The sequence below is a fragment of the Manis javanica genome, chromosome 3 (genome assembly GCF_040802235.1).
Source record: "Manis javanica isolate MJ-LG chromosome 3, MJ_LKY, whole genome shotgun sequence".
Taxonomy (NCBI): domain Eukaryota; kingdom Metazoa; phylum Chordata; class Mammalia; order Pholidota; family Manidae; genus Manis; species Manis javanica.
In genome coordinates, this window is record NC_133158.1 from 199,479,329 (window position 1) to 199,499,072 (window position 19,744).

The following is a 19,744-nucleotide window of genomic DNA, read 5'->3' on the forward strand; positions in this document are numbered from 1 at the left end:
ATATATTAAGGTATCATTGATATACAATCTTATGAGGGTTTCACATGAGCAACATTGTGGTTACTACAGTCACCCATATTATCAAGTCCCCCCCTCCACACCACATTGCAGTCACTGTCCATCAGCATATAAGAAGGGACTAGCGGTTACCAAAGGGAGAGTGGGTGGGGAGGGTGAGTGGGGAGGGAGGGAGAAGGAGATTAAGGAGCATTATGATTAGCGCACATAAGGGGGGTAGGGGGAAGGCAGTATAGCACAGAGAAGACAAGTAGTGAGAAATATATTTTCAATTAGAGTTTCTTTGATTATGTGAACACTATTTATATATCTGGAGAAAGTGAAGGTTCCTGTGGCCAGGATTCTTACCTGGTCCTGGTTGGCTTGCTCACTACACATGTGTGGGCAATACATCATTATAGACTCTATATAAAGAGCTCCACCCAGTGCTCTGAGCTGATGCACGGCTGCAGGAGAGCAGAGACTGCAGTGGTGGCAGTGCCAAGGACAGAGACTGAGACGGCCATGCAGGCAGAGGGGCCCAGAGGCAGAGACCGGCTTGCTGCCTGCAGACTCGCTCTGAGTGGACGGGACTCTAGTGATTGATCTGCCACCATGAGAATAAAGTTGGGTATAAACCCTGTCACCCCAAGAATGTTCCATTGTTATTTTTCAGTCTCAATGACTCCATAGTGAACTTGTCTGGGGCTGAAACTCATTGGCAAAACTATATATTAGTCATTTTAACTTGTTTGGTGACTTTTATATTTAAGCTTTTTTTATATGGAAGTTTTAAGATTTTAATTACTATTTGTACTGCCTCTTTAAATACCAAGAATATTAACATGTTGCAGCTTTTCTGCAAGTATTTTCCATAGCTTATTGCTTTATTTTTTAATTTTACAAATGTTTGATTGTAATGTTTTAAAATTTTATGTCCTGGAATACACTTAGAGTTTTACTCAGAATTTCTACCATCATTTTTAAGTTCAAAAAGTCTTCCTTTTCTAGAGATCTAAAAGATATTAGTCTGTTTATGGTTTTGAGTTTTTATGTGCTTGAGCACAGTGGTTAAGAAGGCAGACTACTTATACTTGATTACTGGCTACAACACTTAGTAGCCAAGTGGCCTTGATTAACCTCTTTCAACTTCAGCCTCCTCATCTGTGAAATGAGAATAATTACAGCACTATCACAAGGTGGTGGTATAAGGATTAAGTAATTTCTGTCAACTATTTTTAACAGGGCCCAGTACATACTTATACTTAATAGTAATTATTATAATTATTATTTTTGATATAAAGTATAAGATAAGACTTCAACATGTTTTTCCTTCCAGATAGTTAAATAGCAATATTTATTGATGACTCTTTCCTTTCACCATTATCCTTTAAGTGATTTTTGGCCTACATTATTGTGGGGAAAATGGAAGTCCCTATGGCCAGGGTTCTCCCCTGACCCTAAACTACTTGATGATGTAATTGACCTACTGCTTCCACATACATAGGCAATGAGCTATTATTGACTGAGTCACTATATAAAGAGCTCTGCCCCGTGCTCTGGGCGAGGCAGAGATAGGGTGGGTTATGCACTTGCAGACTGCTGGATGCAGACATGATTCTAGTGCTCAACCTATCTCTGGGAGAATAAAGCTGGGTATAGACCCTTTTCCCCAAGAATGTTCCACTGTCTTTTCTTGGTCTCACAGAATCCACAGTGAACTTGCCCAGGGCTGAAACACTCAGGTAAGACAATTATATTCTTGTACATTCTAGCACCTATTTTTTTCTGATTTCCCTCTTTGTCAGTGTTTATTTACATGCATGTACCACATTGTTTTAAATACTGTTGCTTTATAGCATTAAAAATATATAGGAAGAGTATGTGTGTGGGAAACAATTTTTAAAAAATTGTTATGAATATTTTCTTATTTCCTTAAATGGATTTTAGAGTTATATTTAATTAAAAATATAATTGGATATTGAGGATACATAGTTAATCTCTATACAACTTGATAAATACAGGAAAAATTTCACATGTTTTCTAGACATTGTTAGAGTATTAATTATTAGAGTATTAGAAGTATTAGATATTATTCACATTATAAGATATGATTTGAAGGCTTCAAATTTTGGATACTCAGCACTTTGGATACAAGAAGAAATGATGTTATTGGGATGCTAGGGGTGGAATAGCAGAGTAAGAATTCCTCAGTGAATAAAATCCAGATGATAAATGCTTACTCAATTTTTTAAGGATGTAGCCACAAGTAACATAATCTATTATTTAGTCAAGTGAAAGTGATATAGTGGCCACCTTTGGTATGTAAATGTGTTTATGCAGCAGCCCATAACAGCTGATACGATGCAGAAGAAACCTACACAGACCTCAGGTTTTCCTAGGAAGCAATGCCTACTAATTGGTGATGAATTGCAGTTTGATTTCTGTGTTTATCTTTGCAGTGGCAGCATTTTTGTTAACAGCATACTGCATTTTAAGCTAGTAATGGAATTATTTTTTTGTGTTTTAATTCCAGCAATAAGTTTATTTTTAGTGACACTACTAAACAGTTTGTTTTGTTTCTTAGAGTTATTGCAGCCATAAATTTATAACAAAGATACCATTATAATTTTCAACTAATGAAATGATCATTTTTATCTTTTAGCAGTGACAATTTGGTCACCCAAATTAATTGTAAATGATTAATAACAGAATAGCAGTAAGAACTTAAATAATCTTTAAGAAAGTAGGCCTTTTATTTCTATGATGATGGGATTCAGGTGCTGGTAGAGTAATTGTCAGAGTGAGATAGAAAAAATAGAAACCTCTTCTAAAGTGTAAGTCAATTTGAAGACCATTTGTATAAAAGTATATTCAATATAAAAGAACATTATAGGATGTGTTATAAACCTAACTTCATTCTTCATAATTCCTGCTATGAAAATCAGAGGATAAAGAAAATACTATCTAGAAGTTTATGGAATTCAGGACTCTTTTGGAAAAGTCTTGCCATTCATGTTTGATTTGAATTCTAGAAAGACTTAGAGATACTTGATGGGGTTTTCAGAATTGGATCAAGGTGTACTTCTGTTGTCCTCTTTTTAAAAATTATGGAACTTTTTAGTCATTCAAAAGGCATAGAGAAGATCATAACTGTATTGTGTATTCATCAGCTCAAGTAAACAAGCATTATAAATATATCTTCCTTTTTCTAATAAGAAATCTACCATTGGAAATACAGGATTTGCATGTCCAAAAATCTCCTTTTCCCAAGTTCACTCCACCTAATATATGCATTTTTCCTTTGTTGCCATAAGGGTGCCAAATGGATATAACTGGCAAAATGCTCTAGATGTAAATTGCTTAAGCCAAAGACGGCCAAGAATCAGCAAATGTGTAAAGCAATTCTAAACAGTAGACCAAGAGACTTAATATTCTAATTCACTTGAAACTAATGAACCATCCTGGGCACCAATTCTCAAGGCTCCTTGACTTCTTTTTGAGAAAAATACTTTTCTAAACCCAACGAAAAGGTAAAGGGCAAGAACCATGTTACCTGTCAACGCTGAGAGCACAGAGATTGAGGACAGTGATCCCCACGGAGGATTTCTGCAAAAAGGGAAACAGCTTGCAAAGGAATACGCCGAAGTCATTGTGATCGAAAGGCCAGCGCCCAGCCAGCAGCTGAAAAAAAAGGAAACACCGTGGTAAGAAATTCCATGCCATGCAGAGCTGGCATGGAATACATGGACACTCATATTTCTAATTATCTTTTGAATTTCTAAATGTTATTATTCATTTTGCTCTCCAGTTAGCATGGTAGCAATAGAGTATTATTATTTTTGTTCATATTTTAAAGCCTCAGCAATTTTTTTTTAAACCTGGAAATAGGTGGAGAATGATACATATAATAACAGAAGAGAGAAACCTTGGATCATATATGAAATAGTCCTACCGCCTACTTTTCAGAGACCAGCAAAATTTGGGGATTGGTGACAGCTTGACCAAGAAGCAGGAAGTCATCTCATGAATTTTTATTAAGCCCTGAGTCAAGCAAGTTGTTTTCAATTAGCTGAATTGGAAGGTTTATTATCTCCTGACAGGCAGCCAAAGCTCTGAATGTGAGGTTGTGGAGAATCCTGGAAAAGTGAAGTGGTTTAGGACATACTGACTTTGTTAGCTGGTTAGCACCTAAAGCCATTTGAGCTCAACCTTTTTGTCCGGGCCTAAGGGGCTGAAATCGGCTTCAGTAGGTGTCATAGTGGCCATTATTTAGGCTCAAAATTCCCTTTGTCATATAGGAAAGTGTGATTACTGGATTCATTTGTAGTGTTTCAGAAAAATCTTTTTCCTTGATGACAATCTACAATATTGGGAGAGAAGGATGGACCCCCTCTAGCATCTGAGGTAAGTAGCAAGAATACAAGTCCCTGGTGAGTTGCTGATACTTATCTCATTAGGTATTGTGCTAGGAGCATGGGCTTAAATAATACTTGGCTACCAAAAACAGGGAAGGAAATCCCGGCTAACTACACGATGTCTTTCAAGAGTAAAAATGGCATTGACTTCCTTTCTAAGTTTGGCTTAGTGACTCAGAATTCAAACTTACTCCACTCAAAGGAAACATGGCCCTACTAACTTGACAAACTTGTCTTTTTTTTTTGTACTTTGCAAAATACTTATGGCAATAGTAATTTTAAGTTGAGCTTTGTTTCTGTTCTTATGCTTCTAAAGGATTATATGAGGTTTAACTTCATTGGCAATATAGTCCTGAACACTATGAATTTTGAGAATTTAGTGACATAGTGCCCTCTGAAATTCTATTTTTATGGCTAAGACCCTATATGACTTAATTTCAGAACTTATCTCTCTCTAGTATTCAAACCTATTCCCTTTCTTCTGAGTAGTTTTCCAAAAGGACCTTTTCCTTGATTCTTTCCTGCCTCTGGTTTCTTCTTCCTCTTCCTCTGACCAATCTTGCTTGGTGTCTTCTCAGAGTTTCCACATAAACTTTGTCCAAGGACAGCTGGTGGGCTCTTCACAGACACACTGTCTTGAACTGAGTTTTCATGAAGCCAACAAATAATTATATACAATTACTGCTTGCTGGTTATGAATGCATGATGCAAGGAGACAGTAGAAAGGAAAACTGTGAAGAAATCATCATCTATAAAGGAAAACCTAAAACTACTTTTTATAGGGAATTTAGTATATTGCCCCAGAATTATAATTCACCACTGGAGACTACAGAGATTAATGAAAATGTGCAGGAATTATTTCAGGATATACTTTGGAATAGCTGGACTGTTATGGCTGGTTCATTCCCAGAGACAGAGGATCCTGAAATCTGCTTCAATGCATTTCCCAATTCACACATTCAACAAAGAGAGAAAAGGAAAGGATGTTTGTTGCTTAGCGGGGAGATTCTGAAATCCTGTGAAGATCTGAGTGACAAGCACTAAAAAATAAAAAATAAAAAATAAAAATCCAGGAAAACCCACAACTGAGCATGTATTGTTTCAGGCCGTTTCAATCTCAGTGGTTATTTTCCCTTTTCATGGACTTGCTTAATACTTTTAACTAGGATTAGGTGCAGTGGAAAGATTAAAGAGAAAGATTTCACTGAATTGGTGGGTTCAAAGTGACCATAGAATTGTCTTTGACACAAATAGGTGTTCTGTTATTTTTCTTCTTCCATGAACAATGATTCTTCTCGGGAATTATACACAACAGGGAATGAAAAATCACTGGAGGAAAACTTTAGGTACCATCAGAGTGTAGACTTCCCTAACCTTCATGCACTTCTTTCTGAAAGGATATGGTCAGTAAATGTTTCAGTGCGGCCAGGGGGATATTAGGCCCCTGCCTGGAGGCAACGTCTTCCTTTTCTGGGTAAAGGTGGCTTCCTCATCATCAAGAGCCTGTTTGTTACTCTCTTTCAAGAAACCAGTACTGGCATAATCTTACATTCAGTTGCCTTTCACCCTTTCTGTTTTAGCAATAAGACATGTAGGGGAATATTGTTCAACTTAAGAGTCCAGGTGGAAGAGGAGCTGCCACAAACTCTCTGGGGACCTCTGACTTTGGGCTCCGATGAGACTGTCCAGCTTGATAAGAGCCCCAGAGCAGGCTCTTGGAGACGACACACATCCTGCCATCAGGATCCTCGGTCAGCGGGTCACAGAGACCAGGGAGCAAGCACCGAAGCAGTCTGCTGACGGTGGAATTCACTGACGGGCACTTGCTTTGGATCTAGCCTGTGGGGTTTTTTTTACAGTTGAAATGTAGTTAAGTCTCTAATAACCACCTGTAGTTTACTACAATGCTAAAGTGCTGTACTACTAAGTGGCAGAAATGAATGTAGACATTCTGTATGTTTGTGGCTGATTTGGATGGTGTCAAAATCAAAATCACAAAATTGGCAGGCTGCATTTTTAACCTGTGAAGAACAGATTTACCTAAGGACTTGTACCATGTCACACTGATAAGCGCCCTGGTTTTAGAATGATTCGATCCAAAAGCAGGATCTCTGTCCACCACTGTATTTAGTACAAAGCAATATCGACTTGGTTGGAACCTTTTAGTGTAATGTACCTGTTTATGTCAGTTTTCTGGAACATACCTAACAACCAGAAAGTAAGCAAAAATGTAAGGAGCTGAATGGTTGGTGTGAAAATGATTCCCTAAAGCTCATGTACTTTACTTCTGGGCAAACTGCCTGAGTATTTACCTGAGGGTGATTTATTCTTTCTTTACACCCAATGCTGTAAAGTTTAGCTTTATTGTTCTTTAGTCCCTTGCACACCCAAAGCTGCTCATTAACAGGAACCCTCCAGAATAGTTCTCAGTCTTGTGAGTCATGCCCCTAGACTAGTGCTTCTTGTCTTGGCTGATTTTGCCCCCAGGGGACATTTGGCAACATCTGGAGACATTTTTGGTTATTACAACCAAATGCATGGGCAGGGGAGGCTATGCGCATCTAGTTGGTAGAGTCCAATGATGCCACTAAACATCTTGCAAAGCACAGGGTAGGTCTCCACAACAACTAATGACTCAGCCCAACATGTCAATAGGGCCGAGGTTGTAAATCTTGTCATAGATAATAAACCAGGTTTGTTTGGGTTGGGACACAAACCTCAATAGTTTTTAAAGCTCCCAGGTGATTCCACAGCACAGCCAATGTTGTGAATCAGTGCTCGAGGGCAGTGATTCTCCAGCTTTGGCAGCATCAGGCTCACCCAAAAGGCTCATCAAACCAGACTGCTGGGCCCCAGTTGCAGAGTTTCTGACTCAATAGGTCTGAGCTGGGGCCGGAATTTGTATTTCTCACAGGTTCCCAGGTGCTGCTGGTGCGGCTGGTGTACTGACCACACTTCGGGAACCATGGCTGCAGAGGCACCATAATCAACAAAAAATCGTAGCTGGCAGCAATCAGGTAGGGCAGGAGGAGCAGAAAATAGTTTATAATATGAACATAAGAAATAAAAAGTCAGAATGGTTTGGGTATGTAAATCACATACAATAAAATAAAGCCTGCATCCCCTTACCCTCTCACCCTGGTTGTCCCTGAAAACTTCAGTACCCAAAGGTACAGTTCAGCTGTGGGTGACCTCACTGAGATGCAGGGCCCCCATCAGCCTGGCACTTCAAAATAAGGCTGTCCGTTTCCTAAATGCAACTTAGGTTGTGAACTCATAAGACTTAGGTTCAAGTCCAAGATTTACCTGTTACTAACTGTGAAACCTTGGGTAAGCCATGTACCCACTGTAAGTCTCATTTCTGTACTTGTTAAATGGGATGGTTCTCATCCCCACTAAATGGTATGATGACTGTCTGGGAGGCTCAAATGGAACAATGCATATGAAAGAATTCTGCAAACTGAGTGTGCACCACACAAATGTTAATAGTTTTGAACTGCTGTAATTTGTAGTAAGAAATGGAAATATTCCATTTCTTCATAAAGTGCATGCCTTTATGAAGAAAAAGATAATATAAATGAATGTACCCCTCTTTATCCATTCCAGATGTTAGTATCTCCTGCTCTTTAATGCCATTACTTGGACATTGTTTTTGTTATCATCATGGCATCTTAATAATGGGATAAACAAAAACAGTGGAACATTTATCTTCATGCTAATTTTCCCTCCAGCCCATCTGATGAGGTTGAGGGACTCTTCTCTTCCTTTTCATCTCAGTGTACCTGTCCTAGACAGGAATAAGGAATATATGAGCACAGTCTATAATAGTTGAAAATCTCATAAATAAAATGTTCTCTTCTCTTTAACACGGATTATTGTAGAGTCACTTGGACTTGAACATGGTGTAGTTCACAAGTGTAGTTCTGAGGTTTTCTTTCTTGTTGAGAGAGTTGCTGGGATGTAGACTTCGGTGCATAGTTGAATCAGTAGTAAACAAGAACATCTTCCAAAAGACTGAGATAATTATAAAGCCTGCAATGCTCAGGACAGGCCTTTAATGAGAACATGCTCTCTGGCTGTTGTAAATCTCAAATCACATACAATAAAATAAATTACTTTGCATGACTGTAAATGGGTTTTTCTCTTCCATTATGCTTTAATTGCTTCAGGATTGAGACAGAGATTTCATGGAAATATGTGGAATCAAAACCAGGTTTCTACCCTATCCACACTCTTTTTTCTTCAACAGGCCCCTCTTGCCTCTGACCAGCACCAAATTTGGAGTGTGTGACAAATGCAGGGCAGAGCAGGAGCTCCAAAAATGTTCTCAACTCTGGGGCTGGGGTCCTCCGTGCCCTGTGGGTGATGGAGAAGCACTCCTTTTAATCAAAGCAAGCGGCTTGGCAAAGTTGTTAGGAGTGTGGGCCCTGAAGCTCGCTTCCCTGGGTCGGACGGAAGGCTCTGCTGTATTGCTGACTGTGATCCTGGCATGTTGGTTAATCTAACCTTGCTGCTTCTACTCTCCTCCTCTAGCAAATGCAGACAGTGTTGGTAGCTGCATGGACTGCCGGGGCAACAGAACAGATGATCCATATAAAGGAACAAGCAGAAGTAAGCCTCTGAGAAGTGGGCTATTTGCACGGCCTGTGGTTATCAGGCTCTCTTTTGGTCCTGTTTTTCCGGTGAGAATGTGAAGAGGATCATCCAGGTCACCAGGTATGTAGGGGAGGGGGCTGCACAAGCACAAAAGATCCCATTCCCAAGGAAATTACCACCTAGATGATGAACAGATAAAGTAGCTGTGAGCAGCATTCTGTAGGAGCTCCACAAAAGGCATGGGCAGTGTGGTGCAGTGGCAGAGAGAACAGGCTCTGGGACCCAGGCGGGACTTAGACACGTTAGCTGGGCCTCAGTGAAAACTGGAGGTAGAAAGAGAATCTATGCCATATGGTTGATGTGAGTCTGAAATGAATTAATCCACGCAAAACACGTAGAACAGGGCATGGCCCCACCACAGATCATCAGTGTTGGCTCCTGTAAGAGATGGATTCTGAGGAATGGCTTCTAGGCTGCACTTAGATAAAAAAAAACACGAGGTCATCGCTACTAGCTGCCCAAATCTTTCACTATTGAATATTCAGTGCATCAGCTTTTGCTGAGGTATTAACTTTTAGAATTTGAAATACATAGATGTTAATAACAACCAGTGGAGGAAAGACAAAAAAAAAAGGCATTTTAAAACCAGAGTTCCAAAGCCATGAAGGTTTTCTCTTCAGAGGAAAATTGGTTCACCCAAGATATGGGCTTATTTTCCCCAACAGTCTCAGTTACCTGAAGGCTGGGAATGTCTCTTTTTTAATAACTCTGCTTGCTGTAAGGATGCCAATCTAGAAGCACTTCTTTGGCATGTGTAAGACCAAAGGACCATTGGAGGGAGAAGAATTAAACTTCTTTAAAGCCAGCCAAAAAATGACAAGTACTCAATATCAAGATTACAGAGGATAGTACCAAATTATGTGTCAATATTTTAAGGTTTAATTCACAATGGAGAGAAGATTTATGCTGGAAAGAATGAACACTGAGTTTTTCTGAAAGGAGAGAAGATTTCATATAAATGTTGTGAGCATGGTCTTACGTTTTCTTGTAACAAAGTACAAGCATGGTACTTTGAAATAAGTGCTCTGACCCAGACACACAACAGGGCCCAAAACCTAATGAAAAAGTTTTATTGTTTATTGTAATCAGCGGTCTTTATGGTAGTACACTTAGTACTTATTTAAAAGAAACATGCAGAAAAAAAAACAAGCAAAACAAAATAAACTGGCAGAGATCTCCACGTATGAATTTAGGTAGTATAGGTAGTAGCCCCAAAGATTTACCAGGAAGGTGGTAATACATAGGAAGAAGAGAAAACTAATGGCATATTTGAAAGCCTGCAGTTTATTTAATGATTTAATGTATAAAATCTTAAGAATTGGAATTAGTTCTTCATAGTAAAGTTTGTCATGTGGTCATAATTATCCTGTGTGTGTAGATGGAAACAGTGACCCAACCAAGATACGGTATGCAGCGTGAAGAAAATGAGGCCATGTGTGTCCTTTGGCGGTGGTCGGTGGGGATAATATAGTGGATGCTAAAGCTGACAAGTTATAGCAAATGAGGCTGAGGTGATTTTGAATATTTAATAAAACTTCATTAGAAAACAAACCTTCCAAATTTCCAAGAGCTGAAGCATAAAGTGAAATAGGAAGACATATTTAAGATGTCTAAGTTACCAGTCACGTAATACACTTCACATAAGAATGACATGCATTTTAACAACTCACCCATTAAAGATTTAGAAGGCTTTCTGTCTTCTAGGGAAGTGCTGTGTATAGCATAGAGGTTATTAAAACCACAAAAATTATATTTAATGTGAAGAGGCAAGGATGGACCATCCTTAAGGAGAAACTGGAAATCCTGGCTTCCAGGTCTAGAGCGCTGTTGAAAATCTTTGGGCTGTGGTTCCTTCATCTGTCAAATAATCTAGTCTGGCCCAACATTTCTTATCTCTAAATTCTCTGACAGCTCTTAAGTTGTATGATTTTTTTCATTTTGTATGACTAATTTTGTTTTCCCAATTTCTCTTTTATTCTTCTCATCAGTGAATGCTTTACTTCCTTCTGCCTTTTATTTTTCCTACCCAAAAGGATTAGGGATGTTAGGACCTGTAGAATCCCATAGATTGAAACTCTGAGACTGTTTATTCATGTTCACGAATGTTCATGGCATGTATGAAGAATGTTTTATTACTCTCCAGGGAAAAGTGAAAATAAAGACTAAATTTCCCCAGTGAGGTAAAGTATCATTTTTTGAAGATAATCCTGACTATATATAAAATGCAGGAAAAAAACCAGTAGGCAAGTGGCTATTTTAAACTCCAGTGAAAAGTCTGTTTTAATAATAGTGTACAATTAAGACTTTTAAGAAAAGTTTTGAAAATGCATTTGATATTACTTTTTCTTATTTGTGGTCATTTGGAAATGAGATAACATTAAGTTATGCTAGTCAGGAACAATCCATTTTAATCTAGTTTTTCCTCCAGTCTTGATATTTGATACACGCTGTACCTCCACTGTAGCTGTTTTATATTTAGTGCTACCAAGAAAAGAAAACATATAAATTTGGGGTCTAAGGTGATCAGCCTACAGAGATTCTGGGGTTCCTTTCAGGGACACTTGAGTAATCCAGACAGACTTTTACCATTTCCTTGAGCTTAGGGCTAATGTTTAATTTCCTTTTCATTTCTCTCAAAGGACCTGATACATTGTTCCACATGTAGCAACTGTCTAAGGAATATTGACAGACATGAAAATGAGCCTTTTAAGCAGATATTATTAAGACAAGTTTAGTAAACAACATTTAGATTTTAAAAATTACAGCATTTCAGACTTGGGCAGGTACTTAGAGATGATCTAGATAAGTGGTTCTCTTAAGTGTTGCCTGCAGACCCCTGGGGATTCCTGAAAACCTATCATGGGGTCTGCAAGATCAAGATAATACTAAGAGATTATTGCCTTTTTCAGGTTGACATATGCATTATTGGTGCAAAAGCAATAGTAGCTAAAAATGCCGATGCTTTACCATGAATCAAGATAGTGGCACTGAACTGTTCTAACAGTCATTGTATTCTTCACCATCACACACTAGCAGGAAAATAAATTGATGCTGCAAGAGTAATGGTGAACTCATCAAGGTCACAGGAACCAAGAGCAACATATAAAACATCAACTACATTTCTATTACCAGCAACAAAAAATCCAAAAATGAAATTGAGACAATTACATTCATAATATCATCAAAAAAGAATAAAATACTTACTAATAAATCTAATAAAAGAAGAATTAGATATGTACACTGAAGGCTGCAAAAATGATAGAGAATCAAAGATCTAAATACATGTTTATGGATTGGGAGAATAACTATTGTTAAGATGGCAATTTTCTCCAAATTCATCTAAAAGGTCAATACAATTCCTGTCTCAACTTAAGGAAATTTATATAGAAATGTGAAAGATCTTGAGGGGAAAAGATGGCAACATGAGAAGTGAGGCAGAATCCTCCTCCCATAACCGCATATAACATGAAAACACAGCAAATACAACTAATCCTGAAAGAGTGATCTGAAGACTGCAGACCAGACAGCCTACATCTGGGGAAAAGAGAAGAACTCACAGAAAAGGGTAAAGTAGGAAATCCGTGATCTGGCAGGACCCAAGCCCTCTCCTGACCACAACTCACAGGCAGGAGGAAGAGAAATGGAGTGGGGAGGGAGCAGTAGCCCAGAACTGCTAAACACCCAAGCCTGGAGATGTGCTCTGGGAGCATGAACCCACATTACATGGTGCTCTGGAGATCAGTGCCATTGGAAAGCAAACACAGGCAGAATAGTCAGAGAGACTGAGATTCCAGCCGCTGGTGGAGAACAGGTACCCACAACCAGATGCTCCAGGACAAAAGGAAGGCAGGAAGTTTGAAAGACTTCACAGCAGTGAGAGGGCTGCTAAAGGGGCAAGGATTACACAGAGCTTGCTGCTCAGGAGAAAGGGTAGGTGGGCAAAATTGTCCCAGCACACTCAGTGCAGCAGGTTGAGAAATGTGAAGGATCTGGAATAGCCAAAATAATTTTGAATAAAAACAGCAACCAAGTAGGACTTACAGTTCCTTTTTAAAAACTTACTATAAGGTACAGTAATCAAGACAGGATGGTATTGGCATAACAAGACACACAGGTAATTGGAACAGAGAAGAAAGTCTAGAAATAAACCCTTGCATTTATCATCAATTGAGTTTTGACAAAGGTGCTAGGTAATTCAATGAGGAGACGATAGTCTTTTCAACAAATGGTGTTGGAACAACTGGATATGCCTATGCAGAAAAATGAACTTAGATGTTTATCTCATATCCTACACAAAATTTAATTGTGATCATAGACATGTAAGAGCTAAAACTATAAAACTGTTTGAGAAAAACAGGAGCATTTTTGTGTGTGTGTGATTTTGGCTTAGTCAAAGATTTGCCTGAGAAACATGATTGATAAAAGAAAAATCTGATACATTGGATTTAATGAGAACTTTAAAAAAATTGCTCTCTAAAAGACACCATTAAGAAAATGAAAAGCCACTGAGTGGGAAAAAATATTTGCAAATTATTTATCTGATGAAGTACTTATATCCTAAATATATAAAGAACTACAATTATAAGACATAAAGACAAACAGCATAATTAAAAAATATGAAAGATTTAAATAGACATTTTACCAAAGTAGATATACAAATAGCTAAGTACATAAAAATGAAAATTGTTCACATCATTTGTCATTGGGGAAATGTGAATTAAAACCACTACACATCATTAGAATGGCTATAAAGGAAAAGACTGACAAGATCAAGTGTTGGTGAGGATGTGGAGAAATTGGAACACTCATATAATGCTAGTGGGAATGTAGACTGGTAAAACCAGTTTTTTAAAGTATTGATAATTCATATTTATTCATATTTCTCCAGTGTTACTCTTGTTTGTATTTAGTTCTTTGCAACTTTATCACCTGTGTGGGCTTATGTATCCTCTACCACCAAGAAATGGCACAGGTCCCTCACCACAGGATCCCTTATGAGACCCTCTTGTACCCAGACTCCCCACTCTCCCCCTCACCATCCCTAACCCCTGACAGTCATTAACCTGTCCTCCATCTCTATAACTCTACCATTTCAAGAATGTTGTACAAGTGAAATCGTATAGTATGTAATCTTTTGAGATTGACTTTTTTCATTCAGCATGATTCCCTTGAGATTCATCCAAGTTTTGTGTATCAATAGCTTATTCCCTTTCATTGCTGAGTAGTATTCCATGGAATGAATGCACCAAGTTTGTTTAACCACTCATCCACTGAAGAACATCTGGGTTGTTTACACATTCCTGCTATTACAAACAAAGCTATGATGAACATGCATGAACAGGTTTTTGCATGAACATAATTTTCATTTTTGGGATAAATGCCTACAGTACTTGCTGGGTCTTATGGTAATTAGATGGTTAGTTTTATAATAAACTTCTAAACTCTTTTCTAGAGTGGTTCTATGATATTTCCATTCTCACCAGCAATGTACAAGTGATCTAGTTTCTCCTCATCCTTGCCAGCATTTGGTATTGTCACTATTTTTTAAACTTATTCTGGTATGTTTAGTGATATCTCACTGTGGTTTCAGTTTTGCATGTCCCTTGTGGCTAATGATTTTGAACATCCTTTCATCTGTTTGTGAGTCATCTGTGTACCTTCTTCAGTAAAATTTATCTTCATGTATTTTGACCATTTTCTATTTGGATTGTTTGGTTTTTTGCTCTTGAGTGTTGAGAGTTTTCTATATAATGTATGTATTGGTCTTTTGTTGGACATGTCAGTTGCAAGTATTTTCTCCCAGTCTGTAGCTTGTATTTCTATCCTTTCAAGGGGGTTCTTTTCATTGTAAAAGTTTTTAAGTTTAATGAGGTTCTATTAATTAGTTTTTTCTTTTATGGATCATGCTTTTAATGTGAAGTTGAAGAACTCTTTACATAGTCCTAGATTCCAAATATTTTCTCCCTTGTCTCTAAAGTTTAAGACTTACATTTTCATTTACATCTGTAGATTTTTAAAAATTGTTTTTAATTATGGTAAAATATGTGTAACATAAAATTTACCATCAACCATTAGTCATGGGTCATGGATATCTTTAGCATAAAAGATGTAGTCTGAACAGAATGTGGGGATTCACTGAGAAGCACAGAATCTAAAAAGTGATCTATTGACAAATATTAAACTGTAAGGCTCTTACTTTCTCCATTCATTTATCCAAAATGTCTGCTTAAGAAATAACACCTTATTAGACACATTCAAGTCTAGTATCAGCTTTCTATTCTTGACCATTTCCACAAACTCAATGTTGATCACTTCATGAGAGTTAATTATATTACTGCAAACAAGTAAAGAAATTCAAAACCACGGTAGAGGTAAACTCTGGCCTATCAGCTGAGAGACTGCCTTTATTTTATCAGCCTGCAAGCAGGGCCAATTAGAATTAGTGTCTCTATAAAATTATAATTGCTCAGTGTTCTGATTTACATAGTTGAAATACACATGTGGACTCCTCACAATCTGAGAATCTATGCTCCCTCCCCCTTCCTTTTCCTCCTTCCTTCTCTTCCTCCCTTCCTTAAATATATATTAGCTGTCTTCTGTGTACCTGCTGAATTACAGAGTCTAAGAGTTGAGCCCCAAGGCTGGATCTCCATCACCCAACTGTCTTCTTTCCTCCATCCCCTGTAACCCTTCCTTCCTTCCCCCAACAATTTAGAAAGGTCTGATGTATACAGAGAATATATGTGCCACAAAATTACATGCATACATACACATATACAGATAGTGTTAAAAAAATATGGAGTTTTTTGATGCTTTTCCCCACCTTCCCCTTTATGACATGGCCCTTCTGTCCATTATCAAAGAAACATTCCTTGAATTTTATAGTACAGAGATAAAAAAATACATCTACTTTTAGTTATGACCATGTAATTTAATTGGTCTATCAAATAATTTCAAGTACATAAAGTTTTTATCCTTAATATCTTTAGAGAGTACCTCTATTTTTTGTGTGAAATTTCCCTGAAATAAACGAAGAAGTTTTCTTTACCTTCTTTTTCTCAACTGAAACATGAATGGCTGCTCAATGATCCAGCTACCTACCTGGCTTAGTGCTATTCTTAATGATTTGAAAGACAATATAATGAATATCTTTGAGTACATGACAAAGAATTTAAAGTATTTTCAATTTTCAGATCTGAAAATGTATAATTTGTCCAACAGTTTTCAAGAATGCCTGGTCATTAAGATTCTCAATTAGGCCAAAGTTCTGATGTTCTTCAACACAAATGGGGAAGACAAAGAGATAACAGCTCCTGGCTGTTCTTTTACTTGATGTTCAACAGTCACCTCAGGAACAGGCCTAGTATGTGTCATTATGCTTAATGGGACTTCATGAGATAGGTGCTTACTTTTCTTTTAAAGACTTTATAATTTTTTTATTGATATACAATCTTGGGATGGTTTCACATAAACAACACTGTGGTTTCAGCATTCATCCATATTATTAAGTCCTCATCTCCCTTCCCCTTTACAGTCACTATCAGTATAGTAAGATGCTATAGAGTTGTTACTTGTCTTCTCTGTACCATACTGTCTTCCCTGTGACCTATCTGTATTGTGATTGCTAATTATAGTGCCCCTTAATCCCCTTCTTCCTCCCTCCCTCCCCACCCTCCCCAATCCCTCCCCTTTGGTAACCACTAGTCCCTTCTTGGTGTCTGTGAGTCTGCTGCTTTTTTGTTCCTTCAGTTTTTCTTTGTTTTTATGCTCTACAAATGAGTGAAGTTATTTGGTATTTGTCTTTCTCCACCTGGCTTATTTCATTGAGTATAATACCCTCTAGATACATCCATGTTGTTTCAAATGGCAGGATTTCATTTCTTTTTATGGCTAAATAATATTCCATTGTGTTTATGTACCATGTCTTATCCATTCATCTACTGATGGACACTTAGGTTGCTTCCATATCTTGGCTATTCTAAATAGCGCTGTGATAAACACAGGGGTGCATAAGTCTTTTTGAATTAGGGATTTAGTTTTTTGGGGGGGTAAATTCCTAGGAGTGGAATTCCTGTGTCAAATGGTATTTCTATTTTTAGTTTTTCAAGGAACCTCCATTTGCTTTCCACAATGGTTGATCTAATTTACATTCCCACCAACAATGTAGGAGGGTTCACTTTCTCCACATCCTCACCAACATTTGTTTTCTTGTCCTTTGGATATTGGCCATCCTAACTGGTGTGAGGTAATATCTCATTGTGCTTTTAATTTGCATTTCTCTGATTAGCAATGTAGAGCACTTTTTCATGTGCCTGTAGGCCATCCATAGTTCTTCTTTGGAGAAGTGTCTGTTCAGATCCTCTGCCCATTTTTTAATCATTTTATTTGCTCTTTGGGTATTGAGGTGTGTGAGTTCTTTATATATTTTGGATGTTAACTCCTTATTGGATAAATTGTTTATGAATATATTCTTCCATACTGTAGGATACCTTTTTGTTTTACTGATGGTGTCCTTTGCTGTACAGAAACTTTTTAGTTTGATGTAGTCCCACTTGTTCATTTTTTTTTTTGTTTCCCTTGCCTGAGGAGAGGAATGCAGGAAAAAATTGCTCATGTTTATATTCAAGAGAGTTTGCCTATGTTTTCTTCTAAGAGTTTTATCATTTCATGATTTACATTCAGGTCTCTGATCCACTTCAAGTTTACTTTTGTGTATAAAGTTAGACAACAATCCAGTTTCATTCTCTTACATGCAGCTGTCCAGTTTTCCCAGCACCAGTTGTTGAAGTGGCTGTCTTTTCTCCATTGTATATTCATGGCTCCTTTATCATATATTAATTGACCATATGTGTAGCTTTAAATCTAAGCTCTCTAATCTGCTTCATTGATCTATGGGTGTGTTCTTGTGCCAGTACCAAATTGTTTTGATTACTGTGGCTTTGTAATAGAGCTTGAAGTTAGGGAGCTAGGCCCTTCATTAGTTTTTCATACAAAGATAATGACTTGAGAGATCAAGAGATTTATTCAAGATTAGTTGCAAAACATTTTTAAAAAGAAACATTTTGATTTCTTGGAATTATGCCCATTCATTCTTTTAGGGATTGGGAGCCAAAAGCCACTTAAAAATATTGAAGGTTATGAAGCCTTATTTAAATTTTTGAAGTTCAGAATTTGAACTTTGACCTACAGGGCAAAATGGAGGAGAATGAGAGGCAGGGATGAAAGGCAGGGACAAAGCAGATGGGGAGATGCCACAGGGATTGATAAACTTTTTCTGTAAATGGCCAGATAGTAAATATTTTAGCCTTTGCAGACCATATGGTGTCTGTCAAAACTATTTATGTAAGCAGTGAGTTTGGCTGTGTTCCAATAAAACTTCATTTGCAAAAATAGGCATTGGGCCAGGTTTGGCCCACTGGCTGTTGTTCGCCAACCCGTGGGTCAGACAATCAGGCAGGAAAAAGCAGAGGTTGGTGAGTAGTCAGTTCTTATAAAACAGGCCCTGCACTATCACCTTTGTGTATGCTACTTCCAGATTTACTTCACCTCCTTTTGGTGGCCCAGCAGCTGGAGGCAATTTTAAAGTCACTCTATAAGACCAATGAAAATATTACTATGAAGCTAACTGTTTCCTGAGAACAAAAAGCAGGAAAAGTTTCAATAAATCACCTAAGTTTAAATGCATATTCATAAGACTGCAAAACCCAACACTCACACATTTCGCATAGTTCTGAATACTTTCTTGGTAGTATGTATTATTTGCAGTGTAAGACAACTCTAAGTTTCATTTAAAATCTGGTCAGTGGTTTTGATTAACAAGATTTCCTTTTAGGGATGCTGCAATGCAAATTTTGTTGATAATATTGAGAGACTTTCTTTTAGATCTGTCTATATATGCTACAATTTGGTAAATTTCTGCAACCACGCTCTCTGACCAATATTGTTTTAGATTATAATGTAGTGGCCAGGTTACACCTAAACCTCCATGTTTTACCTAACAACTAGCACATCCAAGATATCACTTAACAAAAATAACCTCAGAGAGATTCTGGAAAATTTCATCAATTCAACTTAAACTCTCATACATTTACTGTCTGTAAGTAGTGCTTTTTAAATGTGTTTCATGGTGTGTTTTAAAATAAGTGACCATTTATTGTTTCTTGAGATTAATTTGATTTTGTCTTAGCTTGTGTGTATTATTTTGGAAGGAGAGACAACAGTTTTCTGTTTTCAAAGAAAAGTGTTAATATGTGTTTCACATTTAAAATCTAGCTTTTTTTGGGTTCAGTGGTCTCAAAAAAATTCAACAAAACATAGATGTATAAACTTTCCCTGACATTCTGGCTAACTTGGTTGAATATATGTTTATATATTCAAGCAGTATATGAGCAACTCAGAGGCATGACTATCCTACACTTCTCTGTGTTTTCTATAGACAATATATGTGTAGGTTGATTTGGGGATTATCCATTATGGAGGCAAATAATAGATTTTCTTGAAAGGCAAAGAATTATAATGAACAAGATTCATACATATGCCATACAGGTCTTCAGAGCTTTTAGAATTAGAAAAGAATTCTGTCTAGGAAATTTTGCCTAGTTTCCTAATACCATACCATGCCCTGGTAGAGTTTTCCATAATTCATGACCAAAATATAAGAAGATTATGATCAA

The 19,744-nt window shown here is 37.4% G+C and overlaps 1 protein-coding gene across 1 annotated transcript in view; it reads right to left on the bottom strand.

The window, feature by feature from the left end:
- Positions 1-19,744, bottom strand: part of EDNRA (endothelin receptor type A) — a 55,705-nt gene that overhangs the window by 20,910 nt on the left and 15,051 nt on the right. Inside the window, exon 3 of the mRNA XM_037024653.2 lies at positions 3,554-3,681. Coding sequence (XP_036880548.2) covers positions 3,554-3,681 — 128 coding nt within the window. The remainder of the gene's footprint in view (positions 1-3,553; positions 3,682-19,744) is intronic.